The 16,374-nt window shown below is 43.9% G+C and overlaps 1 protein-coding gene across 1 annotated transcript in view; it reads left to right on the top strand.

Moving 5' to 3' along the window:
- PCLO (piccolo presynaptic cytomatrix protein) overlaps positions 1–16,374 on the top strand; it is a 288,802-nt gene that overhangs the window by 12,223 nt on the left and 260,205 nt on the right. The window contains exon 2 of the mRNA XM_029077273.2: positions 59–1,520. Within this exon, the coding sequence (XP_028933106.1) occupies positions 59–1,520 (1,462 nt within the window). The remainder of the gene's footprint in view (positions 1–58; positions 1,521–16,374) is intronic.

Here is a 16,374-nt window from a genome sequence, read left to right as displayed (position 1 = left end):
CCAGAGTGAATTTCACAGTTTTTCTTTCTTCTGTCTCCATTTTCCCCTGCCACCTTAGGAGACCGGAGTTGGATCTCAGTCACCATCCTAAGCAACTGGGAAAACCTCCAGATCCTGGCCCCCCGAGGCAGCCCAGCCTCAGCAAAAGCAGAACCACAGACACGTTTAAAACAGAACAGAAATCACCTGGCAGGAGCCCCTCAACCATTAGCCTGAGGGAATCTAAATCAAGAACTGATTTGAAGGAAGATCAGAAGACAAGCATGATGCCCAGTTTCCTCACTGAGAGTAACCCCTTAAGTGCTGTCTCCTCAGTTGTAAATAAGTTTAATCCTTTTGATTTGATATCAGACTCTGAAGCATCACAGGAAGATGTTGCAAGAAGGCAAAAGGCAGCTCAGAAAGAGCAGGGGAAACCAGAAGGAACTTCAAAGCCCATGTCCCAGCAATCTCAGCAACAATCTCCAAAACCATCACCTAAAATGCAAGGGCCTAGTAAAACTGGACCTCAGCTGGCTGACTCGACTAAATCAGCAGCTCAGCCAGCAGGAAAGAGTCGGCCTCACACTCCGGTGCCAGGGAAGGAAGCTCAAGGACATGGGCAGGAAGCAGCTCCTCAGATGGAACAGGCCAAACAACCCCTTCAACAGCGGGGACCACTGAAGTCCCAGCCCCAACATCCAGACCTCACAAAACCAGGTCCTGCTAAACCTTCTTCACAACCACCAGTCCCAACCAAACCGTCACTTCATCCATCGCCAGGTCCTGCGAAGCCCCCGCCACAGCCATCTCCAGGTCCTGCGAAACCTCCCCCTCATCCGACGCCGGTCCCTGCTAAGACCCCCGTTCAACCATCACTGGGTCCCACGAGGTCCCTCCATCAGCCCTCACCGGGCCCCACCAAGCTCCCACCTCAACCATCGACGGGCCCTGTGAAGCCGACCCCTCAACCATCACTAGACCCTGCAAAACCCTCCCCTCAGCCCTCACCAGGCCCCATGAAGCCCTCCCCTCAGCCATCGGCAGGGCCCGTGAAGCCCACCCCTCAACAGCTAGTGGACCCCAAGCCCACCCCTCAGCCATCGCTGGGCCCAGCGAGACCCCCGACTCAGCGGCCTGGAGATCCCACAAAGCCCCCGCCTCAACCATCACCGGTTCCAGCAAAGCCCCCGCCTCAGCCGTTGGTGGGGCCCAAGAAACCCTCCTCTCAGCTGTCGGCGGGCCCTACAAAGTCCCCTTCTCAGCCGTCGGTGGGCCCCGCAAAACCCCGTCCTGAACTGCTTACGAAACCCTCAAGCCAACAAGTGGCATCTGGAAAACCTCTGCCACCGACGACTGCGTCATCCTCGGCTCCGGGGCCGGTTGCAGAACTGGGCCCCTCAAAGACCTTCTGTCCCCTTTGCACTACTACAGAGCTGCTGCTGCACACTCCTGAAAAGGCCAACTACAATTGTTGCACTCAGTGTCAAACCACAGTCTGCAGCCTCTGTGGATTTAACCCCAATCCACATATTACAGAGGTGAGGAGTTTCGTTACAACTTATTTACTCGGTTGATTGCCATTGCCATCAGGCAATAAGTGTAGGGCTTTTATGGACATCACAGTCCATATTGTGTTAATTGACATGGTCTATTGAGAGGTTTATCAATCAACCATATTTGAGTACTTGTTGCAGAGCACTGTACTAAGCATTTGGGAGAGTACAATATGACAGAATTAGTCCACCTATTCTGACCACAACAGTGCTTGTCTTAAAAAAAGGAAATGGATATAGACTCAGAAATATCTCTGGTCCTTAGATTGATCACACCTTCAATAAGTCCTTTTGAGGTAGTTTTCAGGGGCCACCGTGGATTCTTACTGTTATTTCTCAGTGAGTTGCTGGCTCAGAACCACTTTTGAAAAACCAAGGATGGGATGAGTTTATTGGTCAGAGGTTGGTGGTTCCAATCTGTAGGGATCAGACTGGGGAAAGTCATGATCAGGCAACTAATGCAGGATGGAGCCACGGCGACTTTTTCACTTGGCATTGTGAAGGAGAGCTTTCATGGCTTTGAAGCCAATCAGAAATTTAATAGGGAAAGGTTCTTCCTATATGTTGGAGGAAGTGATAGTCATAACTCCCTCAAATCAAGCTCATGCTTCCAACTGTATTGCATTCTCCTACGCGCTTAATGCAGTCCTTTGCATACAGCAACTGCTCAAACATTTTTGACTGAAATAGACTTTCTAAGATACTTGTGACTGTGTACTGACACTGTACTAAGCCCCTGGGATAGTCAAGATAATCAGATTGGAAACAGTTCCTGTCCCACATTAAACTCACAGTCTAAATCAGAAGGAAGAGGATTTAATCCTCATTGAACACTGAGGTAACTGAGGCTCAAAGAATTGAAGTGACTTGTGTAGGCTCATACAACATTCAAGTGGCAGAATAGTGATTAGAACCCACGCCCTCCGACTGCTAGGCTTTTCCACTAGGCCACACTGCTTCATACTATATCTGAAAACCACTCTTTTTCACTATTCATTCATTCATTCATTCAATAGTATTTATTGAGCGCTTACTATGTGCAGAGCACTGTAAAAGCGCTTGGGATGAACAAGTCGGCAACAGATAGAGACAGTCCCTGCCATTTGACGGGCTTACAGTCTAATCGGGGGAGACGGACAGACAAGAACAATGGCAATAAATAGAGTCAGGGGGAAGAACATCTCGTAAAAACAATGGCAACTAAATAGAATCAAGGCGATGTACAATTCATTAACAAAATAAATAGGGTAACGAAAATATATACAGTTGAGCGGACGAGTACAGTGCTGTGGGGATGGGAAGGGAGAGGTGGAGGAGCAGAGGGAAAAGGGGAAAAAGAGGGTTTAGCTGCGGAGAGGTAAAGGGGGGATGGCAGAGGGAGTAGAGGGAGAAGAGGAGCTCAGTCTGGGAACGCCTCTTGGAGGAGGTGAGTTTTAAGTAGGGTTTTGAAGAGGGAAAGAGAATCAGTTTGGCGGAGGTGAGGAGGGAGGGCGTTCCAGGACCGCGGGAGGACGTGACCCAGGGGTCGGCGGCAGGATAGGCGAAACCGAGGGACAGTGAGGAGGTGGGCGGCAGAGGAGCGGAGCGTGCGGGGTGGGTGGTAGAAAGAGAGAAGGGAGGAGAGGTAGGAAGGGGCAAGGTGATGGAGAGCCTTGAAGCCTAGAGTGAGTAGTTTTTGTTTGGAGCGGAGGTTGATAGGCAACCACTGGAGTTGTTTAAGAAGGGGAGTGACATGCCCAGATCGTTTCTGCAGGAAGATGAGCCAGGCAGCGGAGTGAAGAATAGACTGGATTGGGGCGAGAGAGGAGGAAGGGAGGTCAGAGAGAAGGCTGACACAGTAGTCTAGCCGGGATATAACGAGAGCCTGTAACAGTAAGGTAGCCGTCTGGGTGGAGAGGAAAGGGCGGATCTTGGCGATATTGTAGCGGTGAAACCGGCAGATCTTGGTAACGGATAGGATGTGTGGGGTGAACGAGAGAGACGAGTCAAGGATGACACCGAGATTGCGGGCCTGAGAGACGGGAAGGATGGTCGTGCCATCCATGGTGATGGAGAAGTCTGGGAGAGGACCGGGTTTGGGAGGGAAGATGAGGAGCTCAGTCTTGCTCATGTTGAGTTTTAGGTGGCGGGCCGACATCCAGGTGGAGACGTCCCGGAGGCAGGAGGAGATGCGAGCCTGAAGGGAGGGGGAGAGGACAGGGGCGGAGATGTAGATCTGCGTGTCATCTGCGTAGAGATGGTAGTCAAAGCCGTGAGAGCGAATGAGTTCACCGAGGGAGTGAGTGTAAATGGAGAACAGAAGAGGGCCAAGAACTGACCCTTGAGGAACTCCAACAGTTAAAGGATGGGAGGGGGAGGAGGGTCCAGTGAAGGAGACCGAGAATGACCGGCCAGAGAGGTAAGAGGAGAACCAGGAGAGGACAGAGTCCGTGAAGCCAAGGTGAGATAAGGTATGGAGGAGGAGGGGATGGTCGACAGTGTCAAAGGCAGCAGAGAGGTCAAGGAGGATCAGAATGGAGTAGGAGCCATTGGATTTGGCAAGAAGGAGGTCATGGGTGACCTTAGAGAGAGCAGTCTCGGTAAAGTGGAGGGGACGGAAGCCAGATTGGAGGGGGTCTAGGAGAGAATGGGAGTTAAGGAATTCTAAGCATCGATTGTAGATGATTCGTTCTAGGATTTTGGAAAGGAAGGGTAGTAGGGAGATAGGGCTATAACTGGAGCGGGAAGTGGGGTCAAGAGCGGGTTTTTTTAGGATGGGGGAGACGTGGGCATGTTTTAAGGCAGAGGGGAAGGAGCCCTTGGAGATTGGTTAAAAATAGAAATTAAGGAAGGTAGGAGGGCAGGGGCGATGGTTTTAATAAGGTGAGAGGGAATGGGGTCCGAGGCGCAGGTGGAGGGGGTGGCATTTGCGAGGAGGGAGGAGATCTCCTCTGAGGATACTTCAGGGAAGGATGGGAAAGTAGGGGAGAGGGTTGGGGGGGAGGCAAGAGGGGGAGGGGTGATTTTGGGGAGCTCAGACCTAATTGTGTTAATTTTTGTGATGAAGTAGGTGACCACATCATTGGGGGTGAGGGATGGGGGAGGGGGAGGAACAGGGGGCCTAAGGAGAGAGTTAAAGGTATGTATGTGGTGTTTCATTTAAGCCATGAATGTTTTGGGAGCTGGAAAGTCTGTATTGCAAGTCTTCGAATAGCGTGGGACCAAAGCTGAACATGTTGGTTTGGAGAAGGTAGTTAGCCAAACATTTAAAGGAAACGAGCATTTGGGTATGAGTGGGCAAATAAGTTTAATTGGGATAGTCACCACTTGGGGCATTTGAATGTTTTCAACACTTGCTTAGGACAACCTACAAAAATATAGGGCTGTTCTGGATAAACAAGGAGGAAGAGTCAGCCTATGTATTAGGGATGTAGGTGGAAATGTAGGCTAACTACCAGCTCTGAGCTTCTGGCAGATAGTGACAGAGTCTTGAATGTCAAACTGATTGGTATGGAATATGGTATTTAGGGTTTCTATCTTTTTAGGGATACATTTGTTTAATTAGCTAGAATAATACAGCCTAAAAGAACATTTGGGCAGATGACTAATTTAGCGTGCCAAGTATGTAATTCAGACTGAAGTCTAGCTGGGACTATCTTAAGGCAGACATTTAACACAATAAAAAAGCTGCCAAGAGAGGGAAGTCATTTTTAATTTTTAGACTTTGAAGCATTTTAACAGCCAAGCTTAATGCCCTTTATCTTTCACTACCAATGGAAAAAATATAGCCATGGTGTCTCTCTGGGCCTTCTTTGTCCTGTGCCTTGCTTCTCTCCCTGCTTCAGGTAGATTTCTAGCTTTGCTGCCCCCTGAGAGAAACCAGTTCTGGGTCTGGTTCGGAGTGGCTGGGTTGACAGTGGATGTGCTGCTTGTCTCTTCTTTCTAGGTGGAACAGAATTAGCATAACATAGCAGATAGAGCACAGGCCTGGGAGTCAAAAGGTCATGGGTTTTAATCCCATTTCCGCCAGTTGTCTGCTGTGTGACCTTGGACAAGTCACTCCGCTTCTCTGGGCCTCAGTTTCCTCATCTGTAAAATGGGGATTGAAACTGTGAGACCCACATGGGACAGGGACTGTGTCCAACCTGATTTGTTTGTATCCACCCCAGTGTGCTTAGCGAATACCATAGTTGCTATTATTAGTGGTTGGAGAAGAGAGTGTTGGATCCCCAAACTCTGCTTGGAACAGTCCTCTGTTAGGTCTCTCCTAATTTCCATTTCCTCACTTCTGGCTTCCTAACAGAAGTGAACCAAAGTTGATTGGGGAACGAAAAATAATGTGTTTTTATACCGAATGTCCTGTTTGGAGCTCCTGGAATAGACCATGCATGAATTTTTCTAATAATTATGGTATCTGTTAAGTGCTTACCATGCGCCAAGCACTTGGTTTAGGTTGGCAGCATTGCCTAATGGAAAAAGTCTGGGGTTAAGGATCAAGAGACCAAGGTTCTAAGATATGTAACCTCTCTGTGCCTTAGTTTCTTAATCTGTAAAATAAGGGTAAGAAACTGGTTCTTAAACTGTGAACCCCAGTTTGACAAGGATTGTGTCAAATCAGATGGCCTTGTATGTGGCCCAGCATTTAGTACACTGCTTAACACATAAGAGCTTAATACATACCAGCATTCTTATCTCTCTCGCAGTATTCATTCTTTCTTTAGACTGCAAGCTTCTTATGGGAAGGAAACATAGGCACTAACTCTGTAGTGTAATCTCTCAAGCTCTTAGTACAGGGCTCTGCACAGTGTTAACATTGACTAAATACCATTCCTTGACTGCAGATCCTTAAGACCAGATAAAAGCATTCCTGGATGCAGTGCTGCTCCTGGGCAAGCTTTTAAAACCAGATTGTGTATGCGGTATTTGGAATAACAGGGAGTTAGTGAAATCTTCTTGCAGCAGATTTCTTCTTCAAACCCCAAAGGAACAAATACCACAGCCAGTGGCCTTTTCCTGTCTTCCTTCTGGCAGTCAGGAGTGACAGACTCTTATTGCCTAATGAAAAGAGCAGGCCAAAGTTTCTGTTAGTTGAGACAAATCATCTATCTCATTTTGTCTTTCCTTGGTCACTTAAGTCCTAACACAAGTGTGCCCACCAGAGAATGTGAGAGCAATTATCAAAATAATCGCTAATGTTCTCATTGAAATTTCATTTTCCATCTGCTATATGACTAGACTAGATACTTCCGTGACCTTGTTTATAATTTAGTATATAAATAAGCTCATGTGCAGGGAATATGGCTGCCAACTGTAATATTGTACTCTTCCAAGTGCTTAGTACAGTACTCTGCATGCAGTTAAATATGACTGATCGATTGATTAAAAAAAAAAAGTGAGGCTACATAAGTCTTGGGGTCTAGTAAGAATATTATATGAGAATCACTTATCCCTTAGCTCCAGGAAATGGAGCAAGCCTTTCATATCGACTCAGAGTTCTCTCAAAGCTGGTTTGCCCTGGATTCATCCCTCTAATCTGCCTTCACTAGTGCTCAGAAAGCCTTACAACTCTTGGAGTTTCTCTGCATGTCTGCTTGCATTTGTGGCTTGAGGACAGTTAGGCCTTGCGGCTAGTTCTTAGGACAGATAAAGGCAGGAAGATAGAGATGCATTTTCTTGCTCCTTTCCAAATATATGTTTGCTGATTCACCTTTTCAAAAACAAAAAACAAAAGCAGACAACAAAAACCCAAGGCACCTTAGCATTAGACTGCAAATGGAAGTTTTCTCTATCAGGACTGATTGAAAATTTTCCTGAGAGATGTTGGATTTGCTTGAATGTTATTTAAGCAGCTTGTTGTGGGAGTAGGCTGGACTTAGGATGTCAGAGTGGTGACTAAGCAGATGTAGACTGTGAGCCTGTTGTTCGGTAGGGATTTTCTCTGTTGCTGAATTGTACTTTCCAAGTGCTTAGTACAGTGCTCTGCACACAGTAAGTGCTCAATAAATGTGATTGAATGAATGAATGAATATGGGTGCATTTTCTGGATCAGCATTGTGGGGAGGTTCAAAACACACCTCCAAGTTTTACAAGTCTTTTTATTACTTCCTTCTCAACCCCCTAACAAGTAAAAATTTTCTTGTAGAGATGGTGCCTCAGAAGGAAGTGATTTAGAACCCACATTTTACCGTCAATTATGTTTCCATTTTGTGTGCAATACTTGACTTCACATACCCTCCTCCCTTCTGGTGTCTCTGGCCTGCTGGAACAAAATTTGTTAATGTGCTAAGCTAGTTTAGCCTAGCTTGCCTTGAGCTGTATTTCTAAGGCATGGCTTTGACGTCTCAAGAGAAAGGAAGAGAGGGTTGGAAGCAGAAGAAACGTATATGCTTTATGATATGATGGTAAAGTAGATGGTGTGTAGCTTTGCCACAGACCAGAGAGAGTCAGTATAATGAGTTAGCAGCATGGTTTAGTGGCAAGAGTACTGGCTTGGGAGCCAGAGGAGGTGGATGCTAATCCCAGCTCTGCCACTTGTCTGCTGTGTGACCTTCAGCAAGTCACTTCAGTTCTCTGTGCTTCAGTTACCTCATGTGTAAAATGGGGATTAAGACTGTGAGCCCCATATGGGACAGAGACTGTGTCCAACCTGATTACTTTATATCTACCCCAGTCCCTAAAACAGTGTTTAGTACATAGAAAGTGCTTAACTAATATCATTCATTCATTCAATCAATCATATTAAGTGCTTTCTGTATGTGGAGCACTATACTAAGTAGTTGGGAGAGTACAATACAACAATCATCAGTGACATTCTTTCCCCAAAATGAGCTCAGTCTGGGAGGCTCAGGCTGGGGTTGGTGGGGGGGCAGAAGAGATACAGATATCAATACAAATAAATAAAATTACAGATATATATGTATGTGTGTGTGTATGTGTACATATATATACATATGTGCTTTGGAGCTTGGGAGTGGGGGAAGAGCAAACAGAGCAAGTCAGGGCAATGAAGATGAGTGGGAAATGAGGAAAATACAGTAATTATTATTAATGAGTGTAGAATATAATAATAAAAATTGTCATTGTACTTGTGAAGTGCTTATTATGTGCTGTATTTAGTGCTGGGGTAGATACAAGGTAATCAGGTTGTGCACAGTCCCTGTGCCTTATGGTGCTCACTGCCTAAGAAGGAGGGAATAATGAAATCAACAGGCAGTGCAATGGACACATTTTTAGATTTCTAGTTAGTCAAGCATTTTCTGAGATGTACACTCTGACAGTGTAAAGATGATCTGTCAGTCAGTCAAAGACATATACTGAGCTCTTACTTTGTGCGGAGCACTGAGCTTAATGCTTGGGAGAGTACTGTACTGTAGAATTGATAGACACATCCTTTCCCCAAAGAAATTCATTTGCTCCCATGGGTTCAATTACCATCTCTATGTAGATTATTTCCAAATCTACACCTTCTCGTCGAACACTAAATCCTTTCGGTTCCTCCTTCACATCATAGCTAAAATCCATCTTTCCTCTCCATCCAAACTGCTCCTGCCTGAATTTCTGTATTAACCTCCTTGCTGACCTCCCAGCCTTCTGTCTTTCCCTACTCCAGTCCATACTTCACTCTGCTTCCCGAATCGTTTTTCTAAAAAAGCGTTCAGGACATGTTTCCATACTTCTAAAAAAAAAAAAAAAAAAAAAGCACAAAAAACCCCCCCTCCAGTGGTTGCCTATCCACCTTCACATTAAACAAAAATTGCTCACCATTGGCTTCAAAGCACACAATCAGCTCTCTCCTTACCTCACCTTGCTAATGTCCTATTACAACCCAGCCCACACATTTTGCTTCTCCAATACTAACCTTCACACTGTGCCTCAATCTCATCTACCTTGCTGCTACCCCTTGTCCATGTCCTGCCTCTGGACTAGAGGGCCCTGCCTCCTCATATCTGACAATTACTCTTCCTTCCTTCAAAGCTTTATTAAAGGCACATCCCCTCCAAGAGCTCAGTACAGTGGTCTGCGCACAGTAAGCACTCATTAAATACAATTGAATAAATGGATATGTATATGCATTGATGCTTAAATGGAAGGATATGTAAATAGCCACCTACGATTTAAGCACTAACTCATGCATATCCACAAATCTAAATCAATATGTACTTTTAAAATCTCTTGTCCAGACATTCAGATTTGAATGATATCCAGTAGAGTGTTCATTCTAAACAACAAGACTTATTTGCAGTTTCTGAATTGTAGCCGAGGGCTAAATCGGCTGGACTGTTTGGTCTGTTTATTTTTTCTTGGTCCTGTTGCTTTAGTGGTTATGAGCTTTGACAACCACACTATTTCATATAAAGGCAGAAAAAAGAGGTGGGGTGGGTGACACTCCTTTGCCTTGAACTCCTGGATGTTACTGTCATACCAAATCATTATCTGTTTGAATCAAATCAATATTTTCAGCCTCTCAACAATGACAATAAACCAAAACCTTGCTGATCTGTGAATACTGGACCCTTAAAATCATTGGGAAAAGATATTAAGTACAAGGTGTTGGGGCAATTCTGGAAAAAAAAATTTGCATCACTCATTCTCCACAATAGATTGCTACTGTACTAAGCAGTGGGGTAGATACAAATGCTTAGTTCAGTGCTCTGCACACAGTAAGCATTCAATAAATAGGTTTGAATGAACAAGATAACCAATTTGGACATAATCCAGGTCCCATATGAAGCTCACAATCTTAATCCCCATTTTACCGATGAGGTAACTGAGTCACAGAGAAGTTAAGTGGCTAGCCAAAGGTCACACAGACATGTGGCACAGCCAGGATTAGAGCTCAAGTCCTCTGACTCCTAGGACTGTGCTCTTTCCACTAGGTCACCCTGCTTTTCTACCTTTGGTTCGCTCCCCTCTGTCATCAGCTGTCTTATTCAGGGGGCAGTAGACATCAGGCAATCATTGACATTTATTGAATACTTGGTCTATGTGGAACAGTTGGAGCATTCAAAAGAATTAATAGATAACATCCCTACCCTCGAGGAGCTTACAGTTCAATAGTGGACACAGATACTCAAATTACAGGTGGGGGAAGCCCCGAGTCCAAGGATAGGTACATAAGTGCTACTGAGGTAGGAGGAGTTCCCAAGAGTTTAGATAACTCAGAAGTCCCGGAAAAGGAGTGGTGTGGAGGAGTGAGGGGAAATGGAATGGTGAGATGAGAATAATCAGGGAGGCCTCCTGGAGAAGATGTAATTTTAGTAGAGCTTTGAAGATGGGAAGAACAGTCACCTCCTGAAATCTAAGTAGGAAGGAGTTCCACGTAGGAGAGGAGGGCATGAGCAAGAAGTCCACCGAGAGGAGAATGACAGGGTGAGAAGGTTGCTTGAGAGGAGTGAAGCACTTGACGTGGTTTTAGTGGGAGTAGAACAAGGGTGAGTAACAATGCCAATGACAAGGAAATTTTTCCTTGGAGATTTTTGAGGAGTGGGGAGATTGTGTGTCTGTGTGTGTGTGTGAGAGAGAGAGACAGAGAGAAAGAGAGAGAGAGAGAGGAATGTTTTAGAAAAATGATCAAGGCAGCAGAGTGAAGTATGACATGGAGAGTGGGGAGGGGCTGGAGTCAGGAGGTCTCATGAGAAGGCTGGTGAAGTAGGCAAGCCTGAACCTGACAAGTGCCTGGACCCGCATGATAGTTTGGATGGAGAGAAATCCAGAGAAGTATGGGAGAAACAGGTTTAAAAATGATTGAGAGAGTAGGACTAGCAGCATGGACCTGGGAGTCAGAGGACTGGGATTCTAATCCTGAATTCACCAGTTGGATGCTGTGTGACCGCAGGCAGGTTACTTAACTTCTCTGTGCCTTCAGGCAGGTTACTTAACTTCTCTGTGCCTTCTCTGTGCCTCAAGGAACAGAAACCTTGTTCTCCTTCCTACTTAAACTGTGAGCCCCATGTGGAGACTGATTATCTTTTATCTTTCCCAGCACTTAGTACAGTGCTTGGCACATATTAAGTGCTTAACAAATACCACAATTATTATTCTAGGTCAGAGAAAGCACGGCAAGGGAGACCAAAATTAGGTCTCTGAAAAAAGCCATGATCTGTGGGGAGCTGATAGAGAAGCATCATGGCATAGTGGATAGAGCACGGGCCTGGGAATCAGAAGGTGATAGGTTCTAATCCTAGCTCTGCAACTTGTCTGCTGCGTGGCCTTGGGCAAGTTAAATTCTCTGTGCCGCAGTGACCTCATCTGGAAAATGGGGATTAAGACTGTGAGCGGTAGAGGGACTGTGTCCATCCTGATTAGTTTGTATCTACCCCAGTGCTTAGAACAGTGCCCGTCACTTAATAAGCATTTAACAAATACCATAATTATTGTTAAGTATTATAATTATTATGTCCACGGAGGATTTCAAGTTGGAGGAGCTGCTGGGGATGGAAGTGGCTTCACTTTAACAGCCTAATTCCCCCTCTCCCTTTCTGCCCCTAGTCCACGGGCACTTGCCAAGAGGGTTTAGTATTCCATAAGCCAAAATAATGACCTCCCACATCTTCCATTCCATGATGTGGATTGGCACGACTGTTTAGAGAATGTTCTGACTGTTCTTTCTGCTTGGCTATCAGCTTCTAGAACACACTGGAGATCTGCTATTTTACTCTAAATTATAGCAAATGGCACATTGTGCTAACTTTAATAAAAACAGATGATGTTCTGTTGCAAAAGCAGGGACAGACTTCATTTATGGATCAGCCCTTAGCTGCAGTGATAAGTTAACTGTTTCATTGGCAGCATCTTCTTCTCGACCTACTTACTCATACAGGCAGCTGCCCTGACTACTGGCTGGTTAGTCTTTCTGGAATCATGGCACTGAGATCTTCTCACTCTCTAGCAGGACAGGATTCAGCGTGAAAGTTAGATGACAAATAACCTTTCCTGCCCTACTCCCTTTGTTCTGTGCTTTGCTGTTCTGGGTAGAACTTTTGCTATTATTTTTCACCTAAAAGGCTTCAATGTTCAGCATTTTCCCAGATGAATTGGGTTGGATGGTCAGTCAATCAATTGTATTTACTGAGGGCTTACTGGGTGCAGAGCAGTCTATGATATTTGAGTGTTTACTCTGTGAAGAAACACTGTATTAAGCGTTTGGGAGAGGATAGTGCAACAGAATTAGCAGAAACATTCCCTGCCCATAACAAGTTTACAGTCTAGAAGACTGCACTAGTGATTGGGAGAGAATACAGTATAACAGAGTTGGTAGACATGTTCTCTGACCATGAGGAGCTTACAGTCTAAAGGGACAGTTGCCAGGACTCAGGGGACAGTGTTTCCCCATGCTTTGGCTCAACCAACTTGAGACCCAGTGGATATTCAATCATATTCATTCTATAATATTTATTAAGTGCTTACTGTGTGTAGAGCACTGTACTAAGCTCTTGGGACAGTACAATACAACAACAAACAGTGACATTCCCTTTCCACATTGAGCTCACAGTCTGGGGTTGGGGGAAGTCTGCCATTAATGCAAATAAATAAGCTTAGAGAAATGTACTTAAGTGCTGTGGAGTTGAGAGGTGGGGGTGGGGAGAGCAAAAGGAGCAAGTCAGGGTGATGCAGAAGAAGGGAGCAGAAGATGAGGAAAAGTAGGACTTAGTCTTGGAAGGCCTCTTGGAGGAGATGTGCCTTCAGTAAGGCTTTGAAGAGCAGGAGAGTAGTACCTGCTGACCAGTGCATCCCTCCAGCCTGCTTTCTTGCCTTTGTTCCTTTCAGAGGCAGCAGGTGTCATGGGGAGAAGAAGAGGCGAGGTGATGGTTAGAGGGTTCCTAGGTTCTCAGAACTCATGTAGCACCAAGAATATGGAAGGAAATTGAAAGAACCCCAACGTCACTGAGGGAGAAAAGAAGTCAGAAGTATTTGAAAAATTGAAATCTCTAATCCAGAGAATATGGTGCATGTTCCCTTTCCCCATTAATTTTTGACAATAATTTGTTCCTGGGCTTTACAGAAATATTTAGGTCATTTCTCTAAAAGGCAATACTCTAAAGGGTTTCCTTGATTTGAGAGGCCTAGATATCAAATGGTAATCAGTCACTCATATTGATTGCATGCTTACTGTATCCAGAGCACTCTTGGGAGACTACAATTTAAGAATATAACACCCTACCCACACCGAGCTCAACTATCTTAAATTGTATCAACTTCAACCTCTAAAGTACTTTCAATACCCGATATAGTTAAATTGAAAGATAAACACTGGGAATTATCAAACCCACCCAGTGTATCCTTTTCCCCTTGGTCTATGAAGGACTAAACCACTTTAGGGTGGTGGGGATGAAAGCTACTTATGAAAATTGAATATTGACTGCCATTTTCTGACTTTACCTATGGTCTTTAGTTACCATTTTTATGAAAGGGACAGGCACAGAAACCACCACCATCTGTCCTTTTCTCCATATAATTATAAGCACTACCTGCCCAGCTATTGCATTATCATGAAAAATACTTGAAAGGACATTCATAAGATTTATGCTTGAAGGCTAAATATACTATGAGGAATATCAAGGGTTCAGGCTAGTGCATCAGTCAAACAAAATCAAGGGACATGGCCCTCTCTGGACCACGTATCTTGGATCCAAGATGGACTTTGAAAATTGGTTCAGCTAAAAAACCCAAATCAATGCTGCCATTTGACCCCAGTTGGGAGGGAGGTTTTTTTGTCTTTTAGTTTCTGTGAAAATCGCAGAATTTGGAGGAGCCTGGAGGTGAAGACCATATTCGCTAGCCTACAATCCTGATACCACCTGGTCAATAATGATAATAGGAATTGTGGTATTTGTTAAGTGTTAGGTGCAAAGCACTGTACTGAGAGAGATTCAATCAATCGTATTTAGAGAGTACTTAACATGTGCAAAGCACTGTACTAAGTGCTAGTTTGGTTTGCCCAACTCAGAAAAGGAAGGTGATTTATACACCAGTCAATTCCCTATTTTCCCTTAAATAACCCCTTTCCATTGCCACATTCTCCTTTGGATGTTTTTTTTTGTCCCTTGGACTATTGAATTTTAAAGCCAACATTTTTTTACATTGCTTTCACACTTGGACTGAATACTGCCAAACAACCTTCTACCTTCTCCTTTCCCTTCACATTTGAAATATTTTGACTAACTTCATAGTTAAAGCCCATTTCAATATAATAATTATTGTCATACCTGTATGGCAGAGATAATGACAAATCTCTAGTGTGTTAGCACAAAATGCCTTTTTGTTTAATAGAGGATGAAAGAGAACACTTTGAAAATTAAGTATGTACTCAAGTACACCCCAAAATTCAATTGAAAGTATTTTAATTTCCAATCCTTCTAACCTGAAAGCTCCTTCTGGGCAAGTACCGTGTCTAGAAACTCTGTACTGTACTCCCCCAAACCCTTAGTACAGTGCTCTGCATACAGTAAGGACTTAATAAATACCATTGATTGACTAATTATCAACACACTTATATTGCTATCAATCAGTTAATGGTATTTATAGAGAACTTACTATGTGCAGAGCTCAGTACTAAGTGCGTAACTATATTGTGTTCATCACTGTGTTTACATATATTTATATTGTTTGGGTCAATTGAGTTGGTTCTTGGGATAGCCTTAATTCCTTTTACAGTATTTCCAAAGGGAAACTGTATTTTTTTTTTTTGGAGTTTTTACTTGCACTCGTATCTGGTTCTACAAAAGTGGAAGATTAACGGGAGTCCCTTGTCTGTGTTTTATTACTGTTACAAAATGATCAAAACTGCAAATACCTAAATTACATTTCTGTTCCTTGTAGTCCCAGACTGTAATTTCTGTGAACATATGAACACTGATAGTTGGGGAGGATGTAGAGGGACAACGGTATTTCAAAGCAAAATGAGAACCTAAGCAAAGGCTTTAATCACAAAGTTATATTAATTTTCCATAAAAGCAGACTAAGGGAACATCACTAGGATTTTCTAACAAATTATCCTTTCTGCTCAGGAGAAATCAGATGCACTTCTCGCTCGGTGATTACCCATAAAATAGGTCACCTGACTTTGTGTAGTTGTGACAGTTGCTCAGCAACATAATTGGATTGCAGATGGCTCCCTGCAGTTGACATCTCTGGCTTTGCAGATAAATGTATGATTTCTTTATGTTAAAAAGTAGACATAAACTGTCCTTAGGCTGGTGATTCCTTGGGCAGAACCTAATTGAAGTATTTACTGTGAAGCCGGAGCTTTGCAGTTTACGTGGATACTTGCTATAATTGGTTAGTAGAGAGTATAGATACTATGGATATATTTATAGTGTGTGTGTGTATATAGCTCAAAATTATAAGACCTATTAAATTGTTTTGGAAAATTGTCCTCTGATTCCAGAGGCTGAAAAGCAGTCCAAGCCTTCTCTGACAAGGCATTCCAGAACTCTCCAATGCTTACCTTGTTTTGAAAATCTGGGATGAAGAATTCAACATATGAAGTACAAAGGGGAAATCTTACTGTAAGAGGTGAATTCACAGTCCTCATTTCTAAAGTGAGCAGACATCTCAATTTAGGCCTATCCTGAAAATTATAATTTAACCTAGCTTAAGTTCTTTTGATACCTGTGGTTGACCTGACAGACATACTCAGCCAGTCAGTTTTTTTTTTAACATAGCCATCTTAGTGAATAGGTGGGTTTAGATAAGCAGAGAGATGTGTTCCTATGTTGGTATATACCTTCTTCTTTAGGGGATGTTTTCCCTGGGGCCCAAATGTTGTAGAAGGGATGCCTATCCTTGTTAAGACCAACTTTTATTTTTGTTTTATCCTTGCCATTCATGATGTGCTCCTTTGATTTGTTCCTTCTGTTTT

The sequence above is a fragment of the Ornithorhynchus anatinus genome, chromosome 13 (genome assembly GCF_004115215.2).
Source record: "Ornithorhynchus anatinus isolate Pmale09 chromosome 13, mOrnAna1.pri.v4, whole genome shotgun sequence".
NCBI classification, from domain to species: Eukaryota; Metazoa; Chordata; class Mammalia; order Monotremata; family Ornithorhynchidae; genus Ornithorhynchus; species Ornithorhynchus anatinus.
Note: the sequence above shows the minus strand (reverse complement) of the source record. Positions and strands in the feature narration are given on the sequence as shown.